Source organism: Carassius auratus, chromosome 2 (assembly GCF_003368295.1).
Source record: "Carassius auratus strain Wakin chromosome 2, ASM336829v1, whole genome shotgun sequence".
In the NCBI taxonomy this organism is placed as follows: Eukaryota; Metazoa; Chordata; class Actinopteri; order Cypriniformes; family Cyprinidae; genus Carassius; species Carassius auratus.
The window spans coordinates 1,756,356-1,775,348 of NC_039244.1; the positions used below are offsets into that span (position 1 = coordinate 1,756,356).

The window sequence follows — 18,993 nt, forward strand, 5'->3', positions numbered from 1 at the left end:
TTTAGGCTTTTGGAATTCTGACTTCCCAAAATTCCAAAACTTTTATCTCGTCATCTTAGATTTGTTAAATTATGTAAGTCTCATGTTTTTAATTAATTAGACATGCTTTTGGATTAATAAAATGTAAATTTAACCACAGAAAAAATAATAAAAAGAAAAAAAGAAAAAATGGAATCCAGAATAAATAAAACAAAAAAATAATTAATTTTGGGGGAAAAAAGGGAATTTGAGGGAATTTTTTAAAAATTGATTTCAAAGGGCAATGTAATTTTTTTGGTTTAACTTTAAAATTGTAAAATTAAAGCAATTTTAGTTAAGATATGCAAGTTTCAGTTTTAATTTTTACATTATAATAATTTAAATAAAATAAATTTGGAACTAAACAAACGAAAATTTAAGGAATAACTAATCTAGTTTCATAGCACTCAGCCCCAAACGGGGAAAAAAAATTGTTTGATTTACAGGGAATACATAAACTAATCAAATTTATACTGTTAATACAATGCAACTCACTCACTCTGGATAAAAGCATCTGCCATATGCATGAATCCAACGTGAATATATTCAACTGTATCATAATCCCAGAAGTGAAGCTCACCTGAATGTTAGATATGTCCGTGTCCGTCTCCACCCAGACCGGTCAGCATTTGCGGCTCTCCTGTCACCTTCTCCTCCTCTCTCCTCTTCAGACACGCGGCCTTCGGGTTCAGATTACGCTCTGAACAAACAGCAACAGATCAGATATCAGTCTGAGCATTTACTGTGAGAAGCTCCTCAAACATTCACACATGTATAATGATAAGAGCATGTGGGAGGAAGAAAGCACAACGTGATTTACTTGAGTTACTAGAACAAAACCTGATCAGGGTCATAATTCATCCCAAAAAGAAAATTACTGGACTGAAAAATATTAAATATACCGCAATGTGATGCATTAGACATACTTAAACTGTATACTACATTTTATTCTATTTTTTATACATTGTATTATTATATATTATGAAATTGAAAAATTTATTCAAAAACGATACGGTAGTATTACAATACTTGATCTTATCCCATTGCTCACTATGGTAATATCGTTTTTGTACATGTACTGTGATAATACCTTGTTGTCGCTGTTTTTGTTTTTGGGTTGAAATATGATTAATACATGTTTTTTTAGATTAATCTTAAAATATTTGGTGGTTTCAATCATAATCAATCAGCTCAAACCATAACTGAGGATTGCTATGAATGTTAAAATGAGCAAATGTCGCTACTTGTGTAAATCACGTTAACGAGGCAGATCATGTGCAAAGAGATGCTAAAGGTTAGCAGACACACACAGATTAGCATCACACAAACACAGCGAGCGGCAGTCAAAGCGAGGAAAGAGACGTGGCTCTCAGCAGCGGCGGCGGTGTGTGTTTCTCGACTGGACGGCGTGGTTCACAGGGGTTGGTCCTACCTCGCACCTGTCTCTCCAGGCCCAGGATGACCTGCACGGCCTGCTGGAGGATGATGAGTTTAGTCTGAGCCTTGTCGCTCTTCAGGTGCAGCTGACACATGCGGCCGAGCTCCCTGAAGGCTTCGTTAATGTCGCGCACACGCACCCGCTCCCGAGCATTATTGGCCATGCGTCGCTCGCGCTCGCGCTGCTCCTTCTCCTCCACCGTCAGACACTCCTCCGACACGCTGCTAACAGAGGCGACCAGGCGCTCGTTAGTCACCTCGCTAACTCATTCAGCCTCTCATTAAGTCCATTCTACAACTAAATTAACTGCTTCGACTTCATTAAGTTGAAAAGAACCTTGCAACTAATGCAGAATCTGTAAATTGCAGTAAATTTGTTCTTCATATCTATATATTTATCTACACACATGTATATTTATATAAAAATTATGATTTTTATACAATTTATAACAATTTTTTATATATATTTATAAATGTATATACATTTGTATTTTACATTTAACATATATAGTTATTTAAATCATAATTTTACTTATAAATTTAATGTAAATTATATAAATTAACATTAAGAATGTTATATTAATTTTATTATAGTTTTATTAATTGTCATATATCACATATTATAATTATAAATAATTATAAGTTTAGATCCAAATTATATAATACAAAATTTACAATACTTAACATGCTAAATTATTATATTACATATAATTTTATTAAAATTAAATAGATCATGTATTTTTATTACAATATAATATCTTACTATAATACATATTATAACTATGACATCATAATCTTTCATGTTATTTTATTTTGCATAACTATACAAATTATAATTTTAATGGAATAATAAATATTACTTTATATATCGTAATTTTGTTTTATTAAATTAATATAATATTTCTATTGTTTTGTATAAATCTGAAAATTTGTTAATATAAAAATAGTTTCATTCAATTAAAATATTATACTGAAATATATATATATATATATATATATATATATATATAATTTATTTTTTCACCAAAGATAATTACCACAATTTTAACATGCCCTAATAAATTTCCTGCAGAACTTTACAAGTTAAACAATTGACAAATATTTAAGATTTCAAAAGCAGAAACAAATGCTGCATTTTAAATTCGAGACCAACTGGAAGTGTGCGATTAAAACTGCACGGATTCTATTTAAACGAGGGATGCAGAGATGGATCCAGTGGCGGAGCGGAGAGGAGAACGGGACGTGACCGATCCAGAGAATCTTTCATTAATTGTGACCCGACATGCAACTTCAATTAAGACACGTCGATACGCGTTATAATGCCAGTGGCTTTCAGGAGGCCTGTGGGATCTGCCGCGGAGCGAAAGAGCGCAAGACGAGAGGACAGCAAGATGAGAGAGATACCAAGTCTGCCAAGACTTCTGCCAAGAACCGAACAAAACACACACTGCCACTGAGAGAGCCAGACAGAAGACAGGATGAGGTGAATGCGACTGTCTCATTGTAAACGCATCCCGCGGCTGAGATGCATTTATGCAGCATGAGACTAAAAACCACTGCGGCCATCTGCAAAGAAAAGGGCTTGAGAAAAGATGGAGAGATGGGTAAAAAGAAAAACAATTTGGCAAACAGAGGGTTAAACATGACATGCAAGCATTAATCAGACCATTACAAACCGAAGCCATTAAAACATTAAGAAGGAAACACAAAAGAACAAGTCCGTCTCTTCTAATCTGCGGGGTTAAAGCCTGCGGAAAAAGCATTTTCTCAGCAGACCGGAGGGGTTAAAGACATGCAACAGTCAAAATGGAAGTAAAGGTTTTTAGAAGTTGTATGAAGGCAGATTTTAAAAGGACTGAACAAGTGGAAAGACAAACAGAAGCATCTAGATGATCTCCACTGTGGAAATCAGGATGTTTTCATGCATTATGCTTTATGGGCGGCTGCATTCATACTATTCTTAAAGAATAATCAAAATGCCATTATTTACTGAACCCTCATGCGTCATGAGCTTCTTTTGTGGAAATGGGCACAAGTGCAACTGTCAACTCCAAAAAATAAAAGCACCATGAAGTGTTATAATAATAGTCCATATGACTAATGCACTATATTTCAAGTCTTCTGACGTCACGGTTTCATGTTGTGTGAGGAAATGACTTATACTTAAACCCTTATTCACTGAAAGTCTCATCTGTGCATGTATTTATTCAAGATATAACAAATTAAAACTAAGAAAAAAACTGTGTTAATTGAAACGAAGCTTATAAAAATTTAAAACATCCTAGGCAACTAAATTAAATGTGTTATAATTACTAACTGGAAATAAAAACTGAAAATGAACTAAAAAAATAAAAATAAACTAAACCTAAACAGTAATAGTAAAATTACTATAAATAAAAAAATATACAAATTATATACACACACAAACACACAATGAAAACAATTTTTAAACCATATAAAATAATAAAAACTATAATAGCATACAAAAAAGATTAAATAACTCTAGTTTGCACCTCTCAAGTTTGACATCAATGACACCACAATTGTTTCTTTAGCGAACACAGACTTAAATTCAGATCTGTTTCTCAAGTGACATCAAAAGAAGAATATAGTGCACACAAGTCATTTGGACCACTTTCATGCTGCTTTTTTTGGGGGATGACAGTCATTGTGTGAGCACTAACATTTTTCAAAACGTTCCTAGAGTGAGTAAATGACAATTCACATTTATTCATTTAACTACCCCATCTAGCTTTAATTTGAGTGTGTTAGTTGCATGAATCTTGCAAGCAGGTGAGATAAACAGAAAACAGGAAGGGATGAGTGCTAAACATGAAATGACAGACAGAAACACATGCACAGTTACAGAAAGTGCAGATAGTCCCACAATCACCCTTAACAGACACCTGTGTGGGCTGCAGGGAGGATGGAAACTAACGTAACATACTGCATAACGTATCTCAAAAGAACTACTACCAAGATCAATTTTAATAACTTGGCTGGTTGCCAGTTTGTTGCTAGGCTGTTTTTAGGGCGTATTTTAAGGCAAGACACCACATGTGAATGGGGTTAAACAATGAACTAATAGATTTCACTATACATCCTCAGTTGATTAATTATATCACATTTTCTGTTGTTTAAATATGAAAATGAAGTATTATCTAGTTAATTTTGCATACATTTTCCTGAACAATGGATAAAGCCAGGTTCAAAATTTGTTTGATTTTGTTGACATATTAGAATTAAAGGTTAATACAGAGGGGATTTTGGATTTCTCTTTTTATTACTCCATAAATTAGAAAATACTGTTAACAGACAGAAAGAAAACACAATTTAGCCACGTTTTTAGGAATAAAATCAATGAGGAATAAATCAATGTGAATGACATAAACCCCTCAGTAAAAACCTTCAGAATAACGAGACGAATAAAACCCTAAGTTTTGGTGTTTGTTAGTGCTGCTGAAGTTGAGGAAAAAAACTTCAAAAAGCTTTTTCGCCATATTTTAAGAATAAAATGTTACATAAATGATTGTGAACGATACATGAACAAAATTCTCAGTAAAAAAAAACTAAAGAATAATGAGAGGAATAAAACCCTAAGTTTTGGTGTTTGTACATGTTACTGAAGTGGAGGAAAACATACTTATAGCTTTAAAAAAATACTTTTTCACCATATTTTAGAGGGAAAAAAATGTTATATAAATCATTGTGAATGATACATGGAAAAAACCCTCAGTTAAAACCTTCAGAATATAGAGAGGAATAAGACCCTAAGTTTTGGTGTTTGTAAGTGTTACTGAAGTGGAGAAAAAATACTTATAGCTTACAAAAAATGCTTTTTCGCCATATTTTAGGAAAAAATGTTCTAGAATTAATTGTGAATGACATATGAACAAATCCTTCAGTAAAAACCTTCAGAATAAAGAGAGGAATAAAACCCTAAGTTTTGGTGTCTGTAAGTGTTACTGAAGTGGAGGAAAAAATACTTCTAGCTTTAAAAAATGCTTTTTCGCCATATTTTAGGGAAAAAAGGTTATATAAATCATTGTGAATGATACATCAAAAAACCCCTCAGTAAAAACCTTCAGAATATAGAGAGAAATAAAACCCTAAGTTTTGGTGTTTGTAAGTGCTGCTGAAGTGGAGAAAAAACTTTAATATGTTTTGTAATTAAAATCTACAGACGCAAATAGATAAAATAAATCTCATATATTTTAGTTGTTTTCTTTTCGCTAGTCTGAAACACATTATGAATAACAAAAAAGCCCAAAATCTCAAAACTAACCAGTGCATTTTTGTTTGAAGTGTCTTGCCTTAATAATCTAACTTGTATTGAACACAGAATGCTATGCATTCAATGCATATGCATTTATCAATCAAGCATTTAATATCTCTAATCAATTAATCCATCCTCCACCCCTTGCGACCCATTCAGGTGTCCCGACCACAAATGGATCTCCGCGGTGTCTGAGATCTCGTGCCTGAGCACTGATCGGAGGTCAGCCGCACACACTGACCTCGCACTTGCTGCTCCAGGTTGAGAATAACGTTTACGGCCTGGTGAAGGACGAGCAGTTTGGTCTGGGGTTTCTCATTGTTCATGTGCATCTGGCACATGCGGCCCAGCTCTTTGAAGGCCTCGTTGATGTCACGCACACGCAAACGCTCACGGACGTTATTGGCCACGCGCCGCTCTCTCTCCCGCTCCGCCTTCACCTCAACCGGCAAATCCTCATCATCTTCTTCGTCATCTTGACTTCATGGGTCAGAGGAACAAAGGGTTGAGAGGGGTTACATGCAAAACAATCAAGGCACACTGACAGGGAACGACGCGTACCTCACGTCAATGTTTTACAATGGACCAATCAGAAGCTGGGAACGTTGAGTATATCGAATGTTTACAGATGCAACTCTATCATCTGCAACCTTTAACTAGCAATCAAACGTTTAGAATTTTATTTTTTTGTGTTTTTGAAAGTAGTATTTTCTGTTCACCAAGGCTGAATTTATTTGGACCAAAAATACAGTAAATAAAAGCTTTAATATTGTGAATTCTCACAAATACAGCTGTTTTCAGTGTGAACATATTGTAAAATGCTGTTTATTTCTGCGATGCACAGCTGTATTTTCAGCATCATTCCTCCAGTCTTCAGTATCACAATCCTTCAGAAATCATTTTAATATGATGATTTGCTGCTCAAGAAACATGCTTATTATTTTTGTAGAAATCATGATGCACTATTATTCAAAGGTTTGGCATAACTTAAGACACTTTTATTCATCAAGGACACAGCAAATTGGTTAAAAGTGACCGTAAAGACATTTATAATGCTTTCTTCTGAACTTTGTTAAAAGAATCGTGAAAAATAAAATGTATCAGTTTCCACAGAAATATCGTGCAGCACAACTGTGTGCAACATTGCTAATAATCAGAAATGTTTCTTGAGCAGTAAATCATCATATTATTCTGATTTCTGAAGATCATGTGACACTGAAGACTGGAGGAATGATGCTGAAAATACAGCGGAGCATCACAGAAATACATTACACTTTAACAAATTCACACAAAAAAGACATTAAATGTTAAAAAAATTCCACTCTTTTACTATATTTATAATTAAATAATGCAGCCTTGATGAGCAGAAGAGATTCTTCCAAAAACATTTTAATTTACTTAATTATTTCAAACTTTTGACTTGTACTTTGTTTATTTCTCCTGGAACTAAATGGGGGTTTGCTGGGCGGCAGGTACCTTGTTCTCGTGCGGCTTTTTCCGTCTTTCTTCTCGTCCTCTGATTTATCTCCAATAGACAGGTTCTCATCATCTTCCTTATCCTCTCGCTTTATTTCAGAGCTGGAGGAACGAGGCAGAGAAAGACCTGACAAACAAAAACAAGATGAGATTAGCAACAAAAAATGCTGATCACGCTGTGCGACAACAGCACTGTGAAACCATTTTAAAGGTGAAGAGTTTGATTTTTGGATGTTTAAATTAGACTTATGAATGTACATTCATGCGTTTGGAAAATGCTTTTATCCAAAGCGACTTGCATTGCATTTAAAGGTATGCATTTTATTGGTTCATGCATCCCCTGAGATCGAAGCCATGAACTCATCGTTTCTAACACCATGTCGGTGTCAGAAAGCATGCATCAAACAATAACCACATCATTCATGAATCTCAATCAATTATAATTTAAAAAGCAGTACTGACTGGTAAAGGTGTCGGACTGGGAAGTGGGCGGAGCCTGATGGGGGGCGTGGTGTCCCTGCAGAAGAGCACTGGACTGTGGCAAGCCTGCGGCGTCATCACTGTGATTTGACATCTAGAGAAAAGACGGTAAAATAATCAATAAATATTTGTTGTCATTATATTTTCTCTTGCTGAACAGCAAATTTAAAATGAGTTTTGATGGCAGTTAATTGTTTTGACAGTCTTAAACTAATTTAGAGAAATGTTTAATGCACCCATTTCAATTATTGTTACAAAGTTAACAATTAATTTGATTAACACTGTTTTTGATTAATATGTATACAAATCACAAAACACAATCCAGAAAAATTTAAAATGACAACGCTGAAAAAATAAAGCATAAATTCTTAGGGCACTATTTATTGTTATTTGTTTATTTTATTTATTTATAAATTATTAAATTGTTAAAGTATTATGAATTCAAATTACTACACATCCTTGAGGATTATTAAAATAATTGTATATCTTCAAAATGTTTTGAAAGCGAATTAGTGGAAAAAAACTCTACTTAAAAATGCTTAGATTACGAAAATTGTATTTAGCAATTGTAAAAAAAGGTGAAAAAAAAACCTGCTGTCATAGGGCCCTAAAAAAATGTTTTTTGTAAAACTTTTAATGCTTTGTAAAATTTTTAATGCTTTCAAATGTATTTAAAATTTTTGTAAAACTTTAAAAAAAAAATTGTTTAATTATATATGTTTAAGTGTAAGTTTCATGATTTCATTGATTACTATAATTAAATTTAGCAATTCATGACAAAATGTATTGCCCCTAAAATGTATTTTTGTTAATTTAATGCTTTTTAAAACGTTTAATGCTTCCAAAGCTTGTAAAAATAGTTTTTAAGTATAAATTTCATGATTTCATTGATTAAACATGATTTGACTACTAAAATTAAATTTAGCAATTAAAAAAATATTGTGAAAAAATAAAACTGCTTTCATAAAGCCCCTAAAATGTATTTTTTGTAAAACTTTTAATACTTTTCAAAAGGCATTTGCAATTTTTGTAAAGTATAAGTTTCATGATTTCATTGATTAAACATGATTTGATTACTAAAATTTAATTTAGCAATGTAAACAAAAAAAGCGAAAAAATAAAACTGCTTTCATAGGGCCCCTAAAATGTATTTTTTGTAAAACTTTTCAAAGGGTATTTGTAATTTTTGTAAAGCTTGTAAAAAACAAATATTTTTCATGATTTCATTGATTAAACATGACATGATTACCAAAATGTTTTTTAGCAATTAAAACAAATTAGCGAAAAAGAAATCAAGCAGATTTCATCGTGCCCTAAGCAGGCATCTCACAAAGGCTGGAGACAGAGGCATGTTAACAAACACTCACCAGTCCGGGCAGACGGCTGATGAGCCCGAAGGCCTGGCTGATGGAGCCCAGAGCTCCAGCTGGATGTCCGCTCAGTAAACTGTGCATGTCTGCGCCCACTGCATGATTCCTCAACACATGCAGCGCTTCACCCAGACGGTCATCCATCTTATTCTGCAGAAAAACACAGATTACTCAAAGTTTATCAAATGCACAATGACACCATATGCAACAGAGACTTGCAACGAAGATGTTATTTCTGTGAGCCAAACAGAGATAATAGAGGAAAAAATGTGATTTATGCCTATTAGGTTTTTTTTTTAAATGTAAAATACATTTTTATCAGCTGATTGGACATTTCTATAACTTTGTTCAAAAACTGTCAAAACCATCATTTAGCCTTTAAAACAAATGTTACATTTGCTGTTCAGATTAGATTCTTTCATAGATTTTATTTATATGTTTTATTTCTATATTTCAAAGTTGGTGTATTTAGCAGATTGTCTCGTTTTCATGGATTTTTAATTCAGCTGCCATGCAAAGTAGATGAAATAATTAAAATAAAACATTTTATTTTCTTTAAATGTTCATTACAAAGTCATGAAAATATTTTTTTTTACCGGTTTTAGTCTTAGTTGAACTATATAACCCAGACACATTGAACTTAATAAAAATAAACAAAATTTGAATGTATTGTTTGTATAATATATTGAAGCAATGTGCAACCAATAAGTAATAGTTGATTAAATAAAATAAAATAAATTATCATAAATATAGTGATTTTGTATGATGTTCATACTGATTTCATATATATGTTAGTTATCATCATCATCATCATCATTAATGGATGTTTAAGTGTATAATAACCGTTCTTACATCTGGAACCGTAAAGTGAAACCTAATTTGTTAAATGCAGCAAAATACTACAAGATAAATTAGAAGTCTCTATGCGTGTACTGCATACATCACATGCAACACAGCTCACAGCTAAATCTCCAGGTGAAATGTTTTTTAATCTCTAGGTGATGAAGAGGAACGTACCGCAGCCTGCAGTCCGGGCTCAAAACTGGGCTGAGAAGAGCCTTTGGGCCACTGAGATGCAGAAGCTGAAACACAAACACAGACGTCAACACAGCCTCGGTGCGGAGCGGACAGCAGATGGCACTACAGGGCCGTTCTCACACACACACACACACACACACACACACACACACACACACACACACACGCACGCCTCGGGAAACCCACCAGGAACATTTGAAGGAGAGCCCACAGGAGTGGAGGGACTCGAGGAGAAGCTGTTATTGTCAGAGGGATATATCTACAGAGCACAAGAGACAACATTCAGTAAATGGTTGAGCTGTAAGAGACGGAATTGTGTTTATCAGTATGTGTTATTATTAATACATTTTTCGGTATGAATCACCCAGACTGTCCACAATGATCAGGAGTAATTCCAGAAATAATCACATGATATTTATAATCAATATCCACATACAGAAAAAATAAGTGTATATATATTTATATATGTATATATATGCATGCATGTATTTGAGTGTGTGTAAACTTTGATTTTATGGCTCCAGAAAACATTATATAAACAAAAAAAAATTATTTCGGTTAATATTTATTTTCATGAAGTTCTCAAAACAGTGTAATGAACATTGTGCTGTAATTTGAGCCGCGATTAAATTAACATAAAAATTTGTCTCAATGCTATTAGTGGTTTGGATTAAATTTAGAGATTGAGAAAATGTGTAAAAAAATAATAAATATAAATATATATAAAATAAATACATTTGTTTATGTGTAATAGTATTTAATAATAATGACTTTAATTGAAAAATAAATAAATAAAAATAATAATAATTTCAGTTAGGGGCCAAGGCAATATTATTTTTCTTTTCCATTTAAGTTGAATTGCATTTTTTTTAAAACTGAAATAAAAATAAATGTATTAAAAAAAACGTTAAATTAATTAAATCTCTTAATATGTAACAAAGTAAAAAAACTAAAATTTAAAACTGAAAAATAAAAATAATTCAAAATATATATATATATAAAAAACTACAATTAATTTATGTTTAGTCAGAAAAATTGCAATTCAGGAAATTCCTCTTTCTGTCATTCCTGTGTGGCCCTGCCAACTTCAAATTATTATTAATAAAAAAATGACAATTCTTAAATTCAGAATTGAAAAGCAAATTTGATTAACCAGTCAATAATTAACCAATAAAAAAAACACAAATAAAAATCTCCCCTAAAAATCCATGCAGTACCAAAACAATTTTAAATAAACAATTCAATAAACGTGTAATTAAGTCATATTACTAAATGATCGTCCACATCAGCCTCTAGTTACTCCAAACCTCTCTCATCGCATGAATCTGTAGATGACACACTGGAAAACCCCAAACTCACCGAAGCGAGAGCTTTCCCGATCTCCGCGCCGGAGCTGCCTGGGTTTCCAGCTCTGCTGACCGCTATCAGAGAGTGAAGATCAAGTTTACAGGTGAATGTGAGTTACTCAGACGCACTGAAGCGAGAGCAGGTCACAGGGTGGACACAGGACTCTTACCCATGATGCTCTCGGAGGAGCTGAGGGGCGGTGTGTGGTTGGGAACGCCGTATCCAGCCGAGGCCGGGTGGAAGCTGGTGGGTAAGTTGACCTCGCTCCCGTGCAGAGGGTAGTTCTGCGGTGAAAGGGGCAAAGGCTGGCGCTTCTGCGGATGACACACAGACATGCAATTATTCAGCAGCACGTGGCAAACCTCTTCTTGTATCTATTGAGAGCAGGTTCAACATCAGGAATGTTCCACTGCTTTTCCACATCGAGGTCTGTGGTAATTAAATGCATTTTTTCTGTGGTCACTGGCTCATCAGAAAGGAAAAAAAAAAACATCTCGATGAGGTCTCCAGGACTTATTTTTAACCCGATGAATCTGAGATCATGACCGATCAGACACAACTAAGCATGCTGCAATTATTAAATAAATGCCTGCTCGTCTGCAATCTATCTATATCTATATCTATCTATATATATATATATATATATATATATATATATATATATATATATATAAAATGTATTTTCAAACAAACCATTATATTAAAACGGTTTATAAATATTTAAAATATTTTTTTTAAATTAAAAACTTTATATAACAATTTATATGATTTTATATATATATATATATATATATATATATATATATATATATATATATATATTATACTTAAATATAAACATTTATATTAAAACACATTTACAAACCATAAAAATTATATTAAAACAAAAATGATAAATATATTTACAACTGAGAAGTTATCATAAATGACAATGATGGCTAAATTTGTAGTATTGTATATTAATATATTTATAATTTGTTTTAATATAAATTTGTATATGGTTTGTAAATATATTTAAAATGTGTGTTTTAATATCCATTTTTATATTTAAATATAACATGTATAATAATGTATATATTTAAATATATTAATTTATATTAAAACACAAATTATTGATGCGTGTAATAGTCATTTATTTTGGGAGAATTTGTTTTATGCATTTAAATATTTCCCCCAAAAATAAATGACTTTTAGACACATCAATAACAAGAGACCTGAAATACCAAAAATATGACAATATTCTAAATTTAGCCATTTATTAATTATTAGTATTATTTTTTTATGCTTTAAACTTATATCTAGAAATTAAAAATGATATATTTAAATAAAAAATAAAAATGATACAAAAATAAATAACTTCAACAAACATCAATGCCTTTTTATAACTTTTATATATTTATAATTTAAATATTCACATCCCTTTCTGTGATGGTCTTGGATTAAAGTAAACGTTTCTGTTTTACACAACCGAAGAAATTTATATTTAAAGGTGTTAAGTGTATTAATCTTATGCTTTAAGTGACAACCGAAGGATTTAGTTAATCACAGTACTTTGTGACATTTAATGCATGAAAATAAAATGTTATTATCTCTTAGACATCAGCCAGTTTTCTCAATCGTGGGCTCACCTGTGTGTTTATGGAGGGGAACGGAGCCTGCTGACCGATGTGAGGAGAGTTACTCATGACCGGAGGATAGCTGGACTGTCCCCAATGATCCGGAAGCCCATCTGAGAAACCAAATCAACATGTAATCCCAAAGAAACCAGCGGAAAGATTAACTGTAAAATGACTGCGAAAGAAGCAGACACTGACATTGCATCACTCTGCTTATTACACGCCCACTTATCAAATAAACAGACATGAAATATTGAGTTTTACTTATTTTATGTGATTAGAAAAGACCACAGTGAAATGCAAAACATAAAACTAGAATATTGTATCATGATGCACAAATTTTGGACAACGAAATGTCTGTTTTATTTCATATTTACAGCTTTTTTAATATTGAATATATACCCCAATATTAATGTATATGCTCGAGCATGAACTAAAAATATTAAGTTTGCATGACTGCAAAGTTCATTATTAAAGTCTACTGCTAAAACAGAAAATATTTGGTAAAAAAAAAATCTAATTAAAAAAATAAGTTTACAAATGAAACATAAATATTAAGTATTGAAAATGCATGAAGCAATGCATTTAAAAAAAGGCTTAAAAAATAAAATAAATGCAATGTGAAATTCACAATATTACTAATAACAAACAAATTACTGCAAAAGATATAAAACAGCAATGAAGGAAAAGTTTAGTTTCAAGATGCACAAATATTTGACCACAAAATACCAGATTTTTTTAATAATTATAGCTTTTTTATATTGGATTTATACCTCAAAAAATGCATTTTCTTTCATATAAATTTGAAACGTGCAATCTGGACCAAATGTGCATCATTGCAAATTCGATTCTGATTAATAGTTTTCCACTAAATGAATACAAGACAGATAATAAATATGTAATGTTTATACAAAATACATGTGTGTAGCAAGAAAGCAGGAAAACAAAAGGTCATTAGTTATTTTAAGTGATGCAAATGAAGTGATAAATATTGCATCAAGATCAGTGTGGTTTACAATATTACTATTATTGCCAAAAATCACTCGGACAGAAACTACCAACGTACCCTGCCAGTAAGAGCCTGGATAAAGGTTTGCAGCTTTGGATCCGGGGTATCCGGAGCCATCCTGGTTATAGTCCTCACAGCCGGGATAAACCTGCCACACAGAAGAAAGCAAAGCTTGGATTCAGGTCAGAGTCCACTGAAACGTCCACTTCTGCTTTAGCTGCATTGTGTGTGCATGTGCTATAAATTAGGAAATATTCATAAAAATAAAAAAAACACAAAGGCTGACTCAAGGGAAAGTACAAAATAAATGACCCCAATATGAAAGCGGTGCCCAAAATAACTTTGACATTTTAATACCAGTTACCATCATTTTAGCTATTTACATATTTTAATATACGCATTTAAAAAATTAAAAATCACAAATATTTATACATTTAAATATTTTTCCAGCCAATAAACTGTATTTTAAAATTGTATTCTTAAATATCTTTGTGTCTGTATGATATTTATAGTTACAGTTTTATAAAAATATAAATTTTTACACCGCTTTAGTCACGTGAGGTGGTTTGTCACTACTTCTGTATTTTGTAAAAAAATTAATGGAAACAAAAAAATGACAAAATGCTACCATTTTAATATAATTTATAAATGTTATTTAATATATATTATTGTAATAAAAGGTTTACAAATGTTAAAATTTTAAGAAAAAAATAATAATAATAAAATATTACCTTTATTTCAGATTTTTATTTTATTTTTAATAAAATAGTAACACACACACACACACACACACACACGTGTATATATATTTTTTTAAAATAAAAAAAATATGAATTGTTGCACCTAAGTCAAGAAGAAATTACCAAATTACTCATCTAGCATTTTGTTGCATTCTCCAACCCATTTAGTTTTTTTTTTATTATAAAGAGTTCAATGTGAGTTGTGATGCTGAGGCGATCCACCATTAGCTTGAACCTCTTGAGTTTTACACACAAAGGCACGATGTGAAAACACTTTATATTTTGTTATTCGCTAAAACAAAAGAAACAACAACGCACGCCTGTCTAGCCATGCAAAAGTGTTAATATAATGAACATACGACCAAATTACAAGCCAATTAAACACAACAAAGGGGTCAAAAACAAGCCACGCTCCAGCGATCTGATGTCAATGCTGGAGAAATCCAAAGAAAAGAACCACGTGAAATGTGTGTAAATAAACGACGCGAAATAGAAGACGAGAGAACGAAGGAGATGCATGAACACAAGGAAGAAATAAAGAAAGAAACGGAGAGAGAGAGCGAGCGATGCATTCTCAATTACAGAGCCATCTGGCCGTTCCTGGAGAGCAGCCAACAGCACAGACAGCTGGAGACACGGAGAGAACCAGGAGGAAAAATGAAAGGAAAGAGAAACAGATGAACAGATGAGGGCAGGGAGAGTAAAAATAGAGGCACTATAAGAGAGCCACAGAGACAAGACCACCAATGTTCACAATCTTAGCGATGTTTAAACACAGAATGCATATTAAATGCAAATAAAATGCATGCTTTAATGTTTCTAATAACCTTTGTGATGATAAAATGTCATCCAAAAGAAATGCATGCGTTTATGCAGAAATGTAAAGATTTATAATTACAATTTAATTAGTATTTTTTAATCCAGTCTTTTTAATGTCATCTAATATCTAGTGTGTGTGTGTGTGTGTGTATTTATATATATAATATATAATAATAACCGTTCAATAGAATTTTTTTTATTTAATGGATGATAAATTCTAAAATTATTTCCAGGAGAAACTTAAAAAAAACAACAACTTTAAATTATTTTATTTTTTGTTGGTATATGAATTATTATTACGGTGAATGGCATTTTATTGTAAGTTTCTGTAAATATATGTGGAGGAAAAACTACATTTTATAATCTATAATATTAAAATAAACTAAAATTAAAACCATTAAAAGAAAAAAAAACTTATTAAAATAAAATACACATTAACTTAAATAAAAACAATATACAATAAAATAAATATGCTTAATTATATTAAATAAACTAAATATATTTACTTTATTACAATATAAAAACTAACATTTATTTATTTTATTAAAACAAAAAAAACTATATATTCATTTAATAACCATGTCCATTTGCTGTTTTTTAAAATACTGTGAGTGAAATTAGTAAATATTGTTAAATATTCATATAATTTTTATTGAATGCATATTGTTTAATTTGGAAATAATTTGCACCATGTAAAAATAGCATAGGTAAAAAAAAAAAGTCATTATTATTATTATTACATAAAAAAAAATATATGTAGTAAATGTTATTATAAACATTATAAAATGTATTTTAATTTCTCTCACTCCAAAACAAATACTTTAAATAAACCATTATTCAGAACAGGAATTAAAAACATGCATATAGAAAAACTAATTATAAAAATACTAAATAATAAAAAATAACATTTAAAGTGAACCAAAACATGTGGAAAATGCACTATACATTTACAAATGCTCTTTGCGCATGTTTTACATGCTTGATATTAATTGCATTATATAAGCCGCTAAAAAAAAAAAAAAACTTGTTTTAATGCATACAATTTTTTTTTATGTAATAATGAAATGTCTTATCTGGGTTTTTTTTCTCTCGCAATTCAATTTTGCCCAGTGCAACTAATTACTACTATACATTTCCACACAATATTCACTAAATTCAATCAAAAATTGTACACATGGTGAAATTCAGACATTTAAATCTAAATTAACATCATGTATGGTTGCATGCTTTATGATCTGCGTTCTCCACATTAATAATAATAATAGTAAATCATATTGCATTGCTCAAAAACTATGAACTAGGCCTACGAAGACTCAAGTATTAAAAAAATCACGTTATATTTTTACTAGACGAGAGTAATATGTTAAGTCTTACATTTCACTATGCATTGAAAACGAAAAGGAATGAATTCAGCAGCCCTGCTTCAAACAGGAAAAGACACAGGAAGTAGAACATGCACTATTGCCCACGGCAACCCTCCAAGGCCTCGTGGGTATTTAGTAGATGAGTGCTTTGTCCATGCATGGATTTTAAAAAAGGAAGGGTGTTATGACTGCATTCGAGCATGAATGCACGACTGCATACACGGCAAATGCACCCATAAGAGAGAAAGAGAATCTGTGCACGCTACAGTATGCATGTAATATGTGACATGAGCCCTACAGGAAGTGCACGTGTGTGTGTGTGTGTTTTGGGTCAGACTGACTTCACGTGGCATGATAATCCGGGCTTAGACACTAATGAGGGCACGTCAACACTCACCGAAGACACAGATGACGGCAGGCCAGAAGGAACCTTCCGGATCTTCTTGGGCAGTGGATCTGAAACAAAAGCCTTTTTGTAAGCCTTTTAAATGCTGATTTATACTTAAGGTGATCAGTCGACATGATTGACAGGCAGATGCACACCAAGACACCTCATGCTTTTCAAAAACCACACACATTTTCAATAGTGACTCCATGTCGTCACACACAAAAGCTTCATGCATGAGGGAAAAGAGCACAAAATAAACCCTTGAAACAATAACACACACATGAGATATTGAGATATCTCCCATATTGTGATATTGGCTGCTAGTGAGAGAAATGCGGTCATTTACTGTGAATAAAATCACTAAAGCGGTCGGAAAAAAAGCTCAGTGGTGTACCATTTGAAAATAAAGAAATTAAGATGTAAATATTAGAATTGAATTTTTATATTTAAATAAAAATATACTTAAACTTATTTTACTTGTCATTTTCGTTTAAAGTATCAAAACAAATACAGAAGTACTAAAACGTTCAAATTAAAGTGAAAACAGACAACTATAATTCTAAAAATATATAAAAATCATTTCAATATACTATTAATTCAACTTATTTTAGCAATATTTTCATTTTTGTTTAGTTTACCAAAAAACTAAAATTAGACAAACTAATAAAATATAACTAAAAACACAAGGACAAAAATGAGAACTACTAAAACTATAGTTTAGATAAATAAAGAATATAAATGTATATGCATTTAATTATTTAAATAAACAAACTAAGAGAACACAGAAAATACTAAATTAAAATATATTAAATCCATAAAATATATATTTTTTATATTGAATCAAAATATATTTTCTGCCTTTAAAAAAATATAAAAAACTATTTATTTATATTTATTTTTTTTTTAAAGCAGAAAAATATATTTTGATTGACCAATTCAATATGTTAATATATATATGTAAATATATATATATATGTATGTGCGTGTGTGTGTCAATGCTATTATAGTAAATTTGAAATACTGTTACTTTTTTGTTTATATTTACAATAGATTTTAATTTCGTATTTTCTGTGTTCTCTTAGTCTATTTATTTATTTAAATAATTACACATTTTTATATATATATATGCAATCCCCAACATAATTACTCACTTCAGAATTATGTATTTATTATACAAGTAGCTATTCGAGTTATCAGGTGAAAAACTCCTGCATTTCTCCAATACATGGAAAACAAGGGTTTATTTTGCACTTATTAGGCATCTCTTTCAGTCCAAGCGAGCGGTTCTCGGCTACACTGAACAAGGAAATCTGTTTTATACAATCATCCAGTTTAACTGAGGTCATACACACAGTGCTCACCTAAACTGGAGTCAGCGACCCTCCGGCGATGAGGACTGTAGAACTGAGAAGGGACTTTCATTCCCGGAGGAGAAAGACCATCGCTAATATCAGCGCTCATGAGCTGCGGCTAAACACAGATAACACAGAGTTCAGTGAAGACAGACTCCAGGAGGAAACCAACACCACTCAACTACTAAAATCAGTTCCTTACCTGTGTGACGGGGTATCCTCGCTCAGATTTCCCTGCAGAACAAACACCAGAAACTCTTACA

General features: G+C 31.7%; 2 protein-coding genes across 4 annotated transcripts in view; both read right to left on the minus strand.

The window, feature by feature from the left end:
• The window catches only part of LOC113112126 (ceramide synthase 2-like), a 371,308-nt gene that overhangs the window by 105,938 nt on the left and 246,377 nt on the right, over positions 1–18,993 (minus strand). The window lies entirely within an intron of this gene.
• The window catches only part of LOC113112071 (transcription factor E2-alpha), a 37,210-nt gene that overhangs the window by 3,631 nt on the left and 14,586 nt on the right, over positions 1–18,993 (minus strand). Inside the window, exons 6-19 of one of the 2 annotated variants that reach the window (XM_026277465.1) lie at positions 18,933–18,964; positions 18,740–18,848; positions 17,388–17,446; positions 14,125–14,215; positions 13,071–13,171; positions 11,612–11,756; positions 11,455–11,516; positions 10,282–10,354; positions 10,075–10,139; positions 9,055–9,207; positions 7,670–7,781; positions 7,208–7,334; positions 1,451–1,680; positions 599–718 (exon numbers count right to left, since the gene is read on the minus strand). In XM_026277465.1, the coding sequence (XP_026133250.1) occupies positions 606–718; positions 1,451–1,680; positions 7,208–7,334; positions 7,670–7,781; positions 9,055–9,207; positions 10,075–10,139; positions 10,282–10,354; positions 11,455–11,516; positions 11,612–11,756; positions 13,071–13,171; positions 14,125–14,215; positions 17,388–17,446; positions 18,740–18,848; positions 18,933–18,964 (1,472 nt within the window). In that variant the 3' untranslated portion in view covers positions 599–605. Of the gene's footprint in view, positions 1–598; positions 719–1,450; positions 1,681–5,972; positions 6,212–7,207; positions 7,335–7,669; positions 7,782–9,054; positions 9,208–10,074; positions 10,140–10,281; positions 10,355–11,454; positions 11,517–11,611; positions 11,757–13,070; positions 13,172–14,124; positions 14,216–17,387; positions 17,447–18,739; positions 18,849–18,932; positions 18,965–18,993 lie in introns of both variants that reach the window. The other variant, XM_026277455.1, reaches the window with a different exon arrangement.